General features: G+C 42.8%; 1 protein-coding gene across 1 annotated transcript in view; it reads right to left on the bottom strand.

Annotated features, from left to right (window-relative positions):
* pcloa (piccolo presynaptic cytomatrix protein a) overlaps window positions 1-16,815 on the bottom strand; it is a 55,984-nt gene that overhangs the window by 26,630 nt on the left and 12,539 nt on the right. The window contains 4 exon segments of the mRNA XM_063906027.1: window positions 248-259; window positions 1,041-2,548; window positions 2,871-6,954; window positions 9,520-9,747. Coding sequence (XP_063762097.1) covers window positions 248-259; window positions 1,041-2,548; window positions 2,871-6,954; window positions 9,520-9,747 — 5,832 coding nt within the window.

Below are 16,815 nucleotides of genomic sequence, written 5' to 3'. Positions count from 1 at the left end.
ATACATTAACAACACTAAACCAGGACATAGACTATAAAATGTGTATTTGAGTGTAAGAAAGTTTTTTGAAATACATCAATTTTTCCACATTTTGTACCTTTCAGTAAGATATGTATGCCTGCTCATAAATGTTACCCACAATCTCACTAAATTGCACAAACCACGTAGGGTTTAAAAAAAGAAGTAATTTATTCACACTAAGCCTCTGTGGATCTCTGACAGCTCAGCATTTTCCTGCAAGCTCAGCTCATTTCCCATCCTTTTATGTATGTATGAGATTCTCAACATTGAGCTGCCCAGCCAGAAAACTGACTTCCATACCCTATGCGGGCCAGGAGCACCATAGGAAAACTAAGTGAATATGTGTAACCTATTCAGGTGTTGCTTTTACCTTCACATTCAGAGTTTAAGCTTTTACATATAGTACACTTTGCAATGTTCAGGATGGAAACGGCAGCATTGTATGACATAAGGATTAATGAATGGAGCCATTCTGCTATCTCAGAAAAAGAGTGTAGTATTAAGGAGTCAACGTGCAGCAATCCGGGTGAATCAACTCTTCTAAGGCCAGCTGTGTGGCAAACAAAAATGGCAGGAGTATTTCCTGAAGCTAACACACATGTTATAAAGTATGGTGTGCAAGTTTCGTCATGCAAACATGAAAAGAACATGCAAACTCTTGCTGCGGGGCAAAATAGATTACCACTGAGCAATTACATCACAAAGAATGGCATTGTTGTAGATGCAAAACACTTGACTAATGTTTAGTTTACATGAGTCATTGTAAACTGAATCATTCACTGATATAATATCTTACTAAAAATAAGATGATGTGTGAGTGAATACGGTAGTGTTAGAGATGACATGTATTTAAATTAAAAGCTGACTAAAAGTGTTGCAAAACTGCCTTCATTGGAGCTGCTACAAGGATATTTTATTAACTGAACGAACACATCAGACAACTAAAATTTGTATTTTTGTGAGCCAGCACTTTTCTTTCTTATATTCATGTGAATTAAAATTATACTTTTACTACTCACAGTGTAGCTATCTCCAGAGATTGCCCTTTCTTCTCCTGTTGGACTCATGGGCTTAGGGTCAGACATGGATCGCTGCATGGCTTTTTGTCCCCTGGGACTGGCTGGATCTGGACTTCCCTTCAGGTTTTGTGGGCTTGTATCACCCAGTGATTTCTCATAGGATACAAACTCAAGGGATTTGCTAGGGGATATACAGGGAGATATGGGGGAATAGAGTACATTGGGAGATTTCGAAGGTGCTAGTGTGGAGGAATCAACTTTGAGGTTAGGAGACTGGCCTATTTCTATGGGGGTAGGTCGTTTCTTAGGTGAGGTCCTTTCAGAGTCAGACAGCTCCATCCTGGTGTCCATTATAATGTTCCCCTCAGAATCTGTTTGTATAGAAATCTCAGTGTGAGCTTTAAAAGACATATCTGACTGCCCACCCCTATCACCCCTGGCAGTGCGTGGCCGGCTTTGACGGTTTCTGTTCTGAGCCTCCCATTCGTCTTGATCCTCATCATCAGTCTGCACACAACTGTCAACACTCTTTTTAGCACTCCTCTTTTTTCTACCTGCAGTGTAAGCTTTACTAACTGTCTCATCCTCGTCATCTGTCTGGCACCCACTATCCGTGATCTTTCGAGACAGCACTGTGCCATCAGGTCCCAAAACAACTGCCTCCTGCACGCCGTGCCCTGGGATGTCCCCACCTGGGTACATCTGACGAAGCTTTTGCTCTTCCAGCTGCATACGCAGTTGCTCTTGGAGTCTTTGAATCTGCTCAAGCTGCTGCTGTTGCTGGGCATATGTTTCTTTCTGCATCATAAGGTGGGCCTGTCTTTCGTCTTCTTGTTGGTTCAGGATCTGCTGCTTCATGGACTGCAGCTCCTCCAGTTCCTTCTGCACCAAGACCTGTTCGTGCTCTCGGAATCGCTGAATCTCCTGGCGCTCCCACTCTAATTCCTCAGCCAGGCGCTGTTGCTTGAGTTTTTCCATCTCTAGCCTCTCACGCTCGGCCTGATACTGGCCATCCCCAGGAACCATGGGTGAAGACAGAGCTTCCAGTGAAGCAGCTATTGCTTCCAGGGATGCATCAGTGTAAGTGTCAAGGGATAATGAAGCTGGTGATGTGGTGACACCAACAATGCTACCCCTTCTTGAGATCTCTAGATTAAGTGGGGCATCTACTTGTTCTTCTGTTGCAGTAATGGAGATAGTGGACAGGAAACTGTGGGATCGTGTAAGTGGCATGTTCTGGAGGTTGGACAGGGAGGGCATGGTGTCACTCGTATGCATTCCTGACAGAGAGTTGTATGATGTGCTAAAGATGGACCCAGGTTGGTTGGTAATGGCATACGTTGATGGGATTGGTGCTGCAACAGAGGAATAGACCACGCCATTTGATGACCTCAAGACACTGCTTGTACCAAAGAGTGTACCAACACCACTTGTGACTCTGGCCTGGGAATAGGGAGGAATTGTCATTCCTGCATAAGCCCCTTTCTTCGAGTAGTCAACAGCTTCACCTGTCAAAAGTCAAAAATATCAGTTGAGTCCATACAGTGCAGACTTTATTCAATGATGAAGCAAGCCATGCTTATCCAAATAATGAACAAAAAAGATGAAAAATAATCTCCAATGTTTGGAAGTGCAACAAGTATAAACAAGATCACAGCATGCAGGCACATGCAACAAAAATATATGTTGAAAGAGCAACAAAAAGATGAATTTTCCATGCAAAACAAAAAGAAAAGCATAACAAACCAAAAAATGTCTTTTAGCCATAAATGAGTTGAGGTAGTTCAAAGTGACATTTAAGTGACAGGTCCGCAATGTCACTCCACTGACCTGCATCAGAAATCTTTGCTGAGGTAAGATCTACTGCACCCTCTGTTGTACCACTGAAATTATAGCTGTTCTTACTTTTGTAAAAGAACAGACCAGCTTCCGCTAGGTTTGTGTCGGACATTGAAGGTTTAATTCCACCAAAACCTCTCATGCCATAAGGTGATCGGTCATACTGGTAATGGTCATCACGATATCCAAAACGATCTTCAGGTAGAGGTGTGGTAGGTTGTTGAGAAGTGCAGCTTCCTGCAAATGGGATATTGAACACGACATCACAGCATACCGCTTTTTTTCCTGCAGTCAGATCCACTGGTTTGCCGTCATCATCTGCAATTACAGCTGTGACCATCTCTGCAGAAGCAGCATCCATTGATACCATAGTGTTGAATGGTTTAGATGTGCTTAGGTCAACAGCTCCTGCCACTGTGGTTGTTCCCGTAGTTAATCCATTTGCAGCACAACTCATTATATAAGTGGGTGCAATAGTGACAGGGGGGGTCTGGAAAGTTCCTCCACCTGTGCTTGAGCCAACTGATAGGTTAATAGGAATCTCTGTACTGACATTAGTGGAGGGCTGAGAATCAATTGGCCGATATATAATTTGAGAAACAGGTTCAAATGCTTTGATTTTTGTTAGCTGGAGGGGAGCTGAAGATACTTGAGAGATGTCTACATTGTCACATTGCTGGATTGTGGCAGCACAGGTCACAATGGTGATACTATCAGTCACTATAGAAACAGTGGATGATTCAGCACTAAGGTTGATCACAGATGACTGCACTGCACTCTTTTGGCGACTGATTTCAGTTGGAAAGGGCTGACGTCTTGAGTCTGGTCCAGCAGATAGATCCACACCATTCATGTCTGAAGCTTGATCAACTTTAACAGTCCTAAGATCCACCACCTCAAAAGGTTGGACAGCCTGTCCATTTTGTGCTGGCAATTGGGGCTTGGGTTTCTCCATTGAGATTGGGACACCATTTGCCCTTGGAGCTGGTACTGGTGGTGTTGTCCTTTCATGAACAACAGAGACAGTGGTCCTTTGGACTTCGGTGGTGACTACTTGAGAGATCAGGTTAGGCATAACCACAGGTGGCTGTGCTGAGGCAGATATAGCCTCAATTATGTGACAAGAACTAGATACATGTTTTTCTGGGCCACAAATCTCTTGACTTTCCATGGATTCCGTGACTCGTGTGTATGCCAGAGGCACCCTGGTTGTTTGAGGAGGGGTTGGTTGTTGATGCTGCGGAGGATTAGAATGAGATTGAGGCTGTGGTTGGTGATAACTTTGGGGCTGAGCTTGGTGTGAAGGGGATGCCGGGCCAGGGCTAGAGGGAGCCATAGTTGAGATACTGTCTACAGGAGAGCTAGGCTGAGATGGCAGTGTAATAACTACATATGTGTCACGTAGATTGCTGGCATATCTTGGAGAAGAAGGTGACTTTGGTGAGGGATGGAACTGTTTACTCTCAGAAGAAGGGCTCAGATTTAGAGCAGTCATGTCAGTGGGACCAGTGTGAAGTACAGAGGGTCTTGATGGATATGGGGCATGGGCAGGTGAAGAAGGCTGTGAGCCAGGCTTTGGTGCAATTGGTGGTTTGACACTATGACCTGGTCGGTGGATATCCCCACTCCCTGAATGAATGGATGGCTTTGGGGCAACAGGGGGAGGAACATGAGGCTTGTATATTGGTGTCACTGCTTGTCTTGTAGGAGGTCCCTGGGCTACAGTCACTGCCCCTATCTCTGGCCTCATTGGAGTTGCTGAAGCCTGAGGTGGAAGTGGAACTGGGGCTTTCCTTGGAAAAACTGTAGGTTTTGGTGGTGTTGGAGGAGGCAGTGGTGGTGGAACAGGTACTTCTGCTTTTTCCTGAGAATTAACCCTACACAGGACACTTGGCTTGGGGGGTAGAGGTGGGGCAGTTGACACTACGCTAGGAATACTTGGTGTGTACTGGGGGACTGTGGGCAAGGGTGAAACACTGGCAATTACAGGGGCTGATGTTTTCGGGAGGGCACTGGATAAGTCAACAACACCAGCATGTGATTCAATAATTATGGTTTGAGGTTGTTGATCTGATGTGGATGATTGAGGCGACTCGGACACTGTTACAGGGTCAGTTTCCATAGCTGATGTTGAGCCCGATACTGCGGTTGTATCTTTTTCCTTTTTTATCATACTCTCGTCATCCGAAGACAATTCTCCTGAAGAGCATTGTGTCACCCTTAAGTCTGGAATGGGATGGAGTGCCTTTCTAGAAGCAGTGGCTTCAACTTCTGGATCCTGCTGAGTTGGACTTGCTCCAGGAGTCAGCACTTTTTTCATTAGCTCTTCATATGCAGTTTCAGCATCCAGCAATAGCTTCCCATCTGCTCCTAATGTTACTATGCTGCTTTTCGAAAATGTATTCTCAGCAGGTTGCAACACAATTTCTGGATTAGTGTTTTCCTTTTTAGGCTGCATTTTTTCATATTCCTGCTCCAGCTTCATGAATTCCTGCCTTTTCTTAATCATGTCTTCATAAACTTCATCTGGTGATCTCAGTGTTTTGGGCTGAGAAGGAACAACAATCTTCTCTGGCTCCCCCATGTCAGCTTTTGAATTGTCAATAAGTGAATCATAAGCATAGTCCTCTATGAGCATGCCTCCATAAATGGACTCTTTTCCAGGTTGAATCTCACTTTTTTCAAGTGTTGGAGACTTCGCCCTAAGCATTATTTCTTCGTAAGCCTCATCGGCAGATTTTAGGGATTTTTTCTTTGATTGATCATCTGTAGGGGAGTGAAGAGATACTGATATAGGCAGTTGATAGGTTTTCTGAACTGCTGCAATCTTTGCGGGATGGATTTCAAATCCTTCAGAGTCTGACTCAATACTGGGCGAGAAATCTGAGCAAGATGATCGCCTGATTTCCTCCATCTCAGCCTCTTGTCTCAGTTCTTCCGTTGGTGAGGCATCTTCAATAGGGGAAAGGTTGCTTGGTGGTGTCTTTGGACGCTCTCGCCTCCTCTGGGCACGAATCTCTTCCTTGTCTTTCTTAGATTTCTTCCCAGAGCCCTTCTGCTTTTCTTGCTCCCTAAGCAGGTCCTCTTCTTCCCTCAACTCTTCTTCCTCAGAAGAGTCTTCAATAGTTGGCAGCACTTGACCAGGTTGTCTGTGTTTGGCTTTCCTGTGTTGTTTACCCTCACCAGAACGGATATGGCTGGGACTACTGTCACTATCTTCATCCAGTGATGAAATGGATGTTGGTGATGTCCCAGGAGTGAAGCTGGAAGCATGTAGACTGGACGACCCTTCACCTCTAGAACGATCATCAGGAGAGTCTGTAAGGCTTTCCATTTCAGGCTCTCCATCGGTAGGTATACACATTGGGCTGCTGGTAGAATTCAGCTCCATAGTTTGGAATTTGCGAACTCCAGTACCACTCTGAGACTCATCTTTTTGTTCTTGTCCCTCCTCTTTTTCTATATCAGGTTTATCGTAAGAGCCATGGAGTTGTTTATAATCTTCATCATCTGGACTTATAGTGCTTTTCTTGATTAGTCTTCTGTTTTTTCCTGATGTACTCCGCTGTACAGCCTCTGTTGTCTTCTGCTCCGTTTGTTTCTTCTCATTCTCTCTGATCTTACGCCGGATCAGGTTTTCCTCATCAGACGGGGAAGCATCTTCATTCTCACTCATTTCCATAATCTGTTTTCGAATAAAGTCTTCATCATCCCCAGACATTGGGCTCTCCTTCCCAAAACTTTCGCTGCTATCATCCAGCGAATCTGCCCTGACATCCATGGGCACAAGAAGCTTTTTCTTTGTGGTGCCTTTGGCATTCTTATCAGAAAGTTCTCTGTCATCTTCTGAGCTCAGTGAGTCTGGTGACAGAGGAAGCACCTCTAATTTACGTCTGGATTTTAGAGTATCTGTTAGTTTCTCCTCATCATCCTTTGGTTGCGTGCTTGCCTTTGCCTCAAGAATTGGAAGGACTGAGCTTTCTAGCTTAGCGAGGTCTGATGGGCTGGTGGGACTGCTATCCATTGCAGCCATTTCTTTCCCTGCAGGCTCTTTCAATGTCTCCAATGTTTTTACCTGATGGATTGAAAAAAAGACACGATTATTAATTGTGTATCAAGATTATTGATGTGTTAAAATCAGCAAAAATAAAACATTTGATGTACAAAGATAATAATGAGTTCTACCACTACTTGAGCTAAATACTATGGTCACCTCAGCGACTGCATCTTCATCACTGGGCTTTCCCAGAGGCTGGACTACAGCCTCATTTCTCTCCTCCATGTTAGTGTCCCCATCCTTGGGTTCATTGTCATGCTCACTAACAAGAGACATTGGGATTTCAGGTTCTGCTATTGGAACTGGAGCTAATGATACAGATACACCTCCATTTTCTAAAGTTGTCTCTGAAGCTTCTTCCTTCTTTGATTGCGAGTTTTTTTCTATGTCAGACTCTGCAGTGCTAGCTTTGTCACACACTGTGCTGGTCTCCAATACCTTCTCTGATTCCTGAATGTTGCCAGTGACAGGTTGTGAATCATCCTCTTTTTTATCAGGTTTTTCTTCCTCCTCTTTGATTGACACCTTTTGCTCTGCAACTTTCTCATGCGGTTCATCATCACTTCCTGTCAGAGCCAAAGTGTCCTTCTTTACTTCATTTGGATCTTCAGCAATACTGTTGGTATTTTGTGATCCAGCTTCTGCCTCATCCTGAACAAGTTTCTCCTCACAGGGTAAATCTCTGACTTCTGTCTCACTAATGACAGGTGAGGATGACACCATCTCTACACTTTGCAATGATTCCTTGACATCAACATGTTCTATCTCTTGCCTCTCATCAGGAGTTGGGGGGACAGATGCATCCACAACTTTCTCAGATGTATCACCTGCTTTTAAAATGTTATCTATAGGTGTCTGCTTGTCATCTTTCTGTGCTGCACTCTCTGCATCGACCATTTCTTTCTCCTCTGACTTTTCTGGCAATGATACTGTCCCAACACTGCTCTCATCAGCAGCTGATGGCTCTATGTCTTTAGGAATCGATATCTCTTCTTTTGGGATTTCTTCAGCATCAGTCAAAACTGTCTCTCTTGCCTTTTCTGTTTCTACCTTCTCTATTACAGAACCAAGACTTGTTGTTTCAGTTGAGGAAGGTGCTTGACTCGATTCAGCTTCATCAACTTTCTCCAGAGGTTTCTGGTCATTTGCTTTCCCAACAGTCTCCTGCTCAGTTTCCTCTTTTTCAAAAGCTTTCCCTTCATCAGCTTTTACCTTAATAGTCTTCTCTGCAGATGCAATCTCCTGAACTCTGTCATCTTCAACAGCTTTGTCAATAGATGGTGTATTCTCATTTACTGGCTGCTCAACAGCTATCTCCTCAACTTTTTCTTTTTCTACAGCATTCTCCTCAATAACTTTATCTTCAGCATTCACTGTTTTAAGTCTTGTTTCCTCGTCAGGTATTTTTTGCTTAGCTGTTTCTTCTTCAATATTAACTTTATTTAAAACAGTCCCCTCTTTTGTTTCCTCTACAGCTTTGGTTTCTCCTTCAACTGGAGCGACAGGAAGTGACTTATCTGCTGGGTCAAGTGGAGTAGGTGCCTCCTCTTTTTCTACGGGTTTAATTTCCACTTTATCATCCTCGTTATTCTCCTCTGAAGCTAAGACAGGCTGTACTTTTTCTGACATCACTGAAGGACTATCCGATTCTACACATTTAGCTGGCTGTGGTTTTAATTCTTGCTGGACCTCAACTTCAGCAGGAGTTACATTTTCCTCAACTTCAACCACAGGTGGAGGAGCACTTTCTATTAGTACTGACTTCTCTTCTATAGGTTCTGTTTTTATTTTTATATCTTCATTTATAACATCAGGTGCTATACTGTCGGCTTCAGGTTTTGTGATGTCTGAAGTCGATTCTACTGTTTCTGGTGTAGAAGGAGTAGCTTCATCTACATGGGGTTCATTAATTGGTTTATCAAGTTCTACCTCTGTTATTTTCTCCTCTTCTACCTTTGTATCGGAAGAATCTGGCTTTGGACCGACCTGAACAGGTCCTTCCTGTGCGACTGCTTCTTCAATGAAGGAAGGTTTCGGCTCAACTAAATCAGTTGTCACTTCTGTAAGAATTTCCGGAGTGGGCTCCACTTCCTTAATATCTGTCAAGGGAGCTGTAGCCTCATTCTGAGTAATCTCAGGATTTGGCTCCGTTTCTACCTCAGCAGGGACAGTTGTCTCATCTAAACTAGTATTAGTTAGTACATTTTGCACCTCACTTTCCACAGGAGGAGAAAAGTCCCCTGTCGCATTCTCAGAGCTACTCTGTATTTCCCCTGCTGGGATTTCACTGACAGGTGAACTTGGTGCTTGTTGCTCCACATTAGAGGGCTTTGTCTCAGAGTTAGGAGGATCTGATGCTGCATTATCAGAGCTAATCTGCTGTAGGTCAACTGCAGGGACACTCTCTGCTACACTCTCTGAAATTGGACCTTGTTCTTCAGACTGAACTTCAGGCTCAGACACTGGTTCAGTTGCTAGTGGTTCTTTTGACTGTGGTGCTTCCTGTTGGGTTATGTCAGGAGGAGGGGAGCTAACAGAAAGAGGGGCTCCATAATCAGGTGTGGGAATGTTTTCAGGCAATACCTCGGTATCAGGAGCAGGTGGGGTTGGGTCAGCTGCTTCTACTACAGGTTTGCTATCTACAGCAGCAGGGGCAGGGGTGGAAGAGGGAGCAGGAGCAGGAGCAGGAGTAGGAGCAGGAGCAGGAGCAGGTGTTTGCTTCTTTGGGGAAGCCATGGCTGGAGGTGGCATGTCTCCCAGCTTGCCAGACATGGCTCTCTGTGTCTGGCAGTTGAGGCAGAGCCATTCTTTCTGTAAGACAAAGATGAGAACACATTGCAAGTATTTAAGAATTCATACTGTTTGCTGCAATTATGTATAACACTCAATTAGAAAACTACCTGTTATATCATATTTTGAGTTACACAAAATGACAACACTGCTGAAAAATCTTCAAACATAACTATCATAGTTGAAAAAGTCTACTGACACAGTCATGTGAAACCAAATGTTTCTACATAATTCAAGCATCACTGTGATGAGGCACCAGTGTAAGGCCTTCTATTTTAAGGGGAGGCTTTTACATTCATCGGACTTAAGAGACAGGTCTATGCATAATGCATGTGTAATGGGACTGGGGTTTACCAATGCATGTCAGAAAGGGCTGGGTGGCCAGTGCAGACATTTCATGTAGCAGACAGAAGAACTGTGTTTGGATGTGTTTTTTATGATTGTATATTTTGAATGGTGTGCATGTCTATGCATTTTTAAAATAGGTTATAGCATGTGCACATATCCTGATAACTTAGAATTATTAAAACATTAAAAATAAAAATGTTCTGTCAAACTACTATGTGAGCCAGCACTTTATATCAATCATGTAGTTAGTGTATACATGTTATATATGCGACGGTTTATCCCAGGACTCTCTGTTTACTGAACATATCAATGTATCTCTATTTAGTTCTCTATGCAAAGGATGAGGCACAGCAAAGGTCAATTAAGGAGTTGCCCATTGCTGTTTATTTTTAAATACCATCATTTCCTTCTTACATAAATCTGTACAGCGTTGCATCTTAAGAAACAAACACACTGCTGGCACAGCTGCCTTATCCGTCATCTTAGAGCCCTGCTAAATCTGTCCTGTCCTTGCGATCTGATAATTGTTGCATATTCCCCAGACATTCACTTAGACACCGGGCTCTAAGCGCACATATCAAGACCTTAAGGCTCTGATGAGGGCTATAAATCAAGAGCTGCAGCTATTATTGGAGTTTTATATCCAGTGCTGCTATGCTTTAAGTGGAAATAAAGTGTTGACAAACAATCAACTATGAGAAAAATAATACTGGAGCTATAAACAATGCGAACACACACAAACAAATATCCAGTGTGGGGAAACCAGGTTGGTAAAGGTATTATGAGTACAATACACACAAAGAAAACACTTTCTTATGTGTCTCACACAACTACCGACAGTGGCCCTCAGAAGGGGAACATGTTGTTGGTTATTTAATCTAACTTCAAATATATTACTGCTTCGATTTTTGTTTTTATTTAATTTTGTGTTTTAGCTAAATTCCTGTCCTTTTTTAGTTGTTCTGTTGTGATTGCTTATACTGTATGTAAAAAAAATAACATTTTTAATAAAATAAGCAGTTAAATAAAAAGTATTAAAAAAAGAAGGGGAAAATGTCATGTTATACACCAGCCTCCATGTATCTACCATGTAACAGCTCCTTTCACATTTTGAAGTGCTCAAACATACGCCTCTGACCCTCTACTGCCACCCTTAAGAAATGCCTTTGCATGGCTTAACAGTGGGGTTTATGCACAATTTCCGGCTACAGAGAAGATCGTAGCTGGCCTGTAAAACCTTTCCACAGACGAGCCACCTCTCTCCAGTCACAGAAGGAAAGAGGGAGAATGTCGCAGCAGCGAAGTCGGGGTAAATAAGGCATGAGCCGCCCTGTTTCAATCCTTTTGCACTCTTGAGAGAATGACACACCAGATAGATATATGTGGCACACACCTAACATAAAAAAGCAGCAAAATTGTCTTGACAGGGAAAACATTTCATACGTGGAATTGCCACTCACAAGATGAAATAAGAAAAAAGAGAAAAGATTTTAATTTCTAGAAGTAGAGAGGGAAACATGTTTTGCTGACATTAATGAGTTACGGTCCCAACTTGACAGAAATTGAGTTAATCCTCAGACATGATGATGGACACAGCACAGATGTGAGTGTGTGTGTGTGTGTGTGTGTGTGTGTGTGTATTTGAGTAATAAAGCATACATTCACAACATCCATCCCTGCTGGAAGGACTTGAGATTCTCCAGCTTGATGGCTCTATCAGTTAGACCAGAAAGACCAGGCACTGAGAGTCGGAAAGATGGCCCACCAGATACGGAAAGCAGAAAAACCCACTCAGTCAGACAGCCGGTCAGCCTCAGCCACTCCAGAGCCAGTCATCACCGACGTTATCAACACATCACCGCAGGCACACTCAAACCTTGGCCAGTGTGTTTTTAATAGCTAATGTGCGGTACTATAATGCCCTCTTTTAAGTGAATAGGACTAACCTCTCTGTTAAAGCTGATGTGTTTCTTTAACTGCTAAGTGGCCATCTTTAATGCACTTCCTACTGACAACAGCCCTTAAACGTAAGTCTGGATTTACTTAAAGTTAAACAAGGTTACTTTTCTCAGGATTGAACTAATTCTGATACCCTGAAACCCATTTATTTCAGATGTTTGAAAAGATTTATTATGTTTTCGTTCCCAAAAAGTAACTTTCAGATAAGACCACTTTATTGACCTCATGTAAACCAATGGTATGGAGAAGATTCTTATTGTCCCCTTTGCCAAACAATAGCAAAAAAGACACATACTCACAGGCTATAAAACAAGCCTGTCCCGAGGCCGCCATAACTGGAGGCACAACCAGGTTCTTTTACAACTAGCAAGTATCCTGGAAGGACGAAGAACTACCACCAATGCCCTCCCAACAACATCTGGGTGCTCAAACAACATCGCCTTTGTTCCAGCAGCGTAGGCAGGCACTCCGACAGGCCATCATGTCACTGAGAGAAGCTGTTGACCGAAGTAGCAACTGGCTGTAGCTTAAAAGGAGAGATGCTATCTGGGCTGCAAAGAAACCAGCAGGAGGGATAAAAGCGAAGGGGGACTCAACTGGGGTGCCAGGTGTAGCCGCAGAGCCCTCTGGAGGTGTCGTGGGGCCTATCAATGGAACACTGAGGAAGAAGGGTGCCCCTCTGATGACCCCAATGATGTCATTACCCCTTCCTCCACTCAGGAACTCATGAAGGTGCTGATTCATTTAAGGGATTGTAAAATTCCCATGAGCTAAACTATTGATGCCATTTTGGGAAATGTTTGTATACCTAATAACACGCAGCTTGCTCTCTGGGTCATTGCTGTTTAAGATTCTGGCAAATAAATGTGTAGTGTCTGTCATTTGAAATGTGTGGGATTTGCAGATTAAATCATTGTAACTGAATATATTTTTTCTGATGACGATTGATTTGTGTGCTTAATTCCATGGCAATCCATTAGGTAGTTGAGAATATCAACTATCCATTCAAAAAAAAGCTTACAATCAGCTGCCCTAGCCGTTAGCATGGCCAAAATGAATGAGCACATTTATATATAATGACAACCATCATCGGTTAGGACCTAGTTGGTCTTCTGTCATCCGGTAAGCCTTCTTACTAGGACAACACATCACAAATTTAATTTATAGAGTGAATCCGCAGGGTCTAAATTAGCGGGGATGATACACTCATCTCCTGCAGCTTTGCCTTGTAATCATTAATAACGAGAAGGTGTATTTTTGTATATCAATCTTCCCTGCTGCAGCTTTCAAAGAAGTGTGCAAATCTGATGCAGCCTGGATGATTCATAAAAGCAGGGGAGTCACATAACCATCTTTCTTTCTGCCACAACATGTGCATGGAAGTTGACACATACCAACACCCACAGATAGGAGTTTTGACGGTGTTGATGTCATATACATCAGATGAAACACGTGAAATGCTTCGGAGGGAAATGAAAACTTGCTCTTCCTCTTCCCTATGCCGTTTCTCAAACAAATACAAGCTTATACGTAAATAAGTAAAGACAGATTCAGTGTGAGTGTTTCTATATCGGTTTCATCTCCAACTTTCCATTCTCTTCAAAGTTTCTCCAAGGACACAGAAAGTAGACAGACTGAAAACCACAGACAGAAACCAGATATTGAGACTAGATGGGCTGTAGCCATACTTATGTTCGCTTATTGTTCCCAACTGGGAATTGGAGTGTTGGGAAGGTCGGTGCGGCTCCTTGATTAAGACTATTGATCCTACCAGGGTTTTACCCATCTAAATTTAGACTGAGCCTGGCAGTCACAGTTGGAGAAGTAGAGGATTTAGAGGAAGATGGGACTGATGAATAAAGAAAGATGAGAGGATGGAGAAGGAAGGAGGCAGAGGGAATAAAAGAAAAAGCATGATGAGAGGAAAGAGAGACAGGAAGATGAGGGAGGGAAGAGCAAGCCAAAGAACAAAAGAGAAGCAGGGAGAAAGCAAACAGCAAACAGATAAGCAAAGAGGATTAAAACAAAAGGCAGCCAGAGAAAAGAAGTATGGTGTGGTGAGGGAAAGGGGGAAGCAAGCGAATGAGCTTAGTGGTCATTGGAGGTGACTCAACACCACGTCCTGCCAACAAGCTTAACTTTATCACCCTGCAAATCTGCCAATTAATTGCCAGGAAATCAGGACAAGCTGCAGATCATGACGGATGCCAGGAGTGACCTTAAATCATTAAATCGCATTGAAGATTAAACCAATAAAGAGTAGATGTTTCTGCCTGTTCCATTCTTAAGACTTAGGAGCTTCATATTAAATGGTAAAATATCAACGTTATATCAAAGTTGTTTTAAACAAGTTATCCAAATGTGATGAATCTCTGACCAGGTCGGCCCTGTAGATGACTAATCACAGTACGGTACCAGCCAGCATGGAATAAGCAGTTTTGAATCTTATTCTATCACCAGTTATCTTTGTTACTTGTTGAATCCTAACCAAATATTAGCAAATATGCAATAAGTACACAGTGTGTAATGATTTAAGACGGTAACCGGGTCCAGGTTGCTTAACGTCACTCACGTTCAACAACAGATTAGACAACAAAACAGACAGGAGAGTTACGGCACACATCTATTTATACTTTTTCTCAACAAACTTGGCAATTGCGTTATTCAGGAAATAAGGAAGTCCAGCGTTGAGGGTGAAGTTGTTTAGATAACAGGTTCTCAAGAAAGCAAAACCATTGGCCAGGGAGTCGGTGTGTTCGTCACAGGCACATTTCTGACGGACACTGCACAATTTAATTATAAAGCTGTTGAAAAGTCTTGTGTCCTTCCCACAACACTGCTCAAGTCACCTTTTTGTACTAAAACTTGAGCTTAAAGTGCACGTCTGGAGGTCGTTGCCCACTTTCTCATTGAGGAGTAGCGCTGAGTGGCCTTCTTAATTATAATGCACAAGCAACACCACAGCATCAGCTCCTTCACAAGCCAAAAAAGATCTTTGTCCTAATAAATGTCTCTCTCTTATAGATGTTCCAATCTCCGGTTCAATGTGCTGCATGCGCCCTTTTCACATGACCCATGCTCATGTGTGTTGTAATGCTCGTTTGAGTCATGAAACGAAATGTAATGTGGGCAGTGATAGCCTTAAGGCTGGAAAATCTGGGCACTGGAACAGGAAAATGCTGGCTACATTCCCAAAATGAGCAGTCAAACAGCTGAGAGGGGAAGAATAAATAAATCAAATTGCTGTTTTAAAAAGCCTCTGAGAAAAGTACTTTCAACCCCCGGCTGCTCAGTAACCAGCACTAGTGGACTGTGGTTGTACTGGTCAGATCCTAGATGAATGTGACGGAAGCTGAGTGCTGCAGGAAACCACAAAAAGCCATCTGAGCAAACATTCTCTGGAAAAAAGTAACCAACCACTTTTTACCCAACTCAAATCTTTCTTAACTAATGTCAGACTGTGTTGCTACATTGTGGATCGATCTTCAGGCACCACGGGAGTGAAAAAGGGAGTACAAGTTGTGCGTTAGCGTGTATAAATCTAGGGATTCTAACACAAAGCAAGAGGTGTGAGGCAGAGTCTTTATATACTCTGAGCCCAGGGATTAGGGAGAGTGACGCTCGTTTCAGGGCACTTCCTGTCTGAAGCTGTTTGTGTTTATCTGCAACCCACCTCATAATCTGTCTGCATGTGTCAGCTTCAAGGAGAAGAAACGTTTTGTCTTTTAAGACATTAAGATGCCTTTTATTTTCTCTCAATAGCTATTTGGTTTATTTGTTTTCTTGTTATCTAACATATCGAACAGAACGGGGACCTTTATCCAAAGAGGCATACAGCAGGATAGGTTGTATTATATGAATTTATTATCGGCATTACACTGCATAGTTATCAATTATTCACCTTAACTTTTTCTATTATTCTGTCTTCTATTTTTAAATTATTTTTCAAAAAACTATATTGTTTTTCGTGTAAAGAAAACATGATATTCTTGCTTTTGTTCAAAATATGATGAACCTAGCAGCACATTCCAAATGTATATTTATGTATAGATGTCTTCCCCCATATATAATTATACAAAGCTCAGGCAATACTGCATGGCCGTATGGTAATGCTAATAAAGCTATTTAAATTTAATTGATATTATCATATATACTGCCCGGCCAAAAGAAAGGTCACAAGCCTGTGGGGGCAGTGCTATGATCTGGGGTTGCTGCAGTTGGTCTGGTCTAGGTTCAGCAACGTTATGTGCCCAAAGAATGAGGTCAGCTGACTACCTGAATATACTGAAGGACCAGGTTATTCCATCAATGGATTCTTCCTTCCCTGATGGCATGGGCATGTTCCAAGATGACAATGCCAGGATCCATCGGGCTCAAATTGTGAAACAGTGGTTCAGGGAGCATGAGACATCCTTTTCACACATGGATTGGCCCCCACAGAGTCCAGACCTGAACCCGATTGAGAATCTTTGGGATGTGCTGGAGAAGACTTTGCGCAGTGGTCCTAATCTCCCGCCATCAATACAAGATCTTGGCGAAAAATAAATGTTGACAGAAATAAATGTTGTGACTTTGCAGAAGCTTGTGGAAATGATGCCACAGCGAATGTGTGCCGTAATCAAAGCTAAAAGCGGTCCAACGAATACTAGAGTGTGTGACCTTTTTTTGACCGGGCAGTGTATCTAGGTACCACAATAAAAATGCTTCCTTAACAGTAATTCCGCGACTTTAGCACTTGTTTGGCAGTCCATATTAAAAATTATAATGACAAGACGCCTCATA

The sequence above is a fragment of the Eleginops maclovinus genome, chromosome 17, assembly GCF_036324505.1.
Source record: "Eleginops maclovinus isolate JMC-PN-2008 ecotype Puerto Natales chromosome 17, JC_Emac_rtc_rv5, whole genome shotgun sequence".
NCBI lineage: Eukaryota > Metazoa > Chordata > Actinopteri > Perciformes > Eleginopidae > Eleginops > Eleginops maclovinus.
The sequence above is the reverse complement of the archived record's forward strand: the minus strand, read 5'-3'. Positions and strand labels throughout refer to the sequence as shown.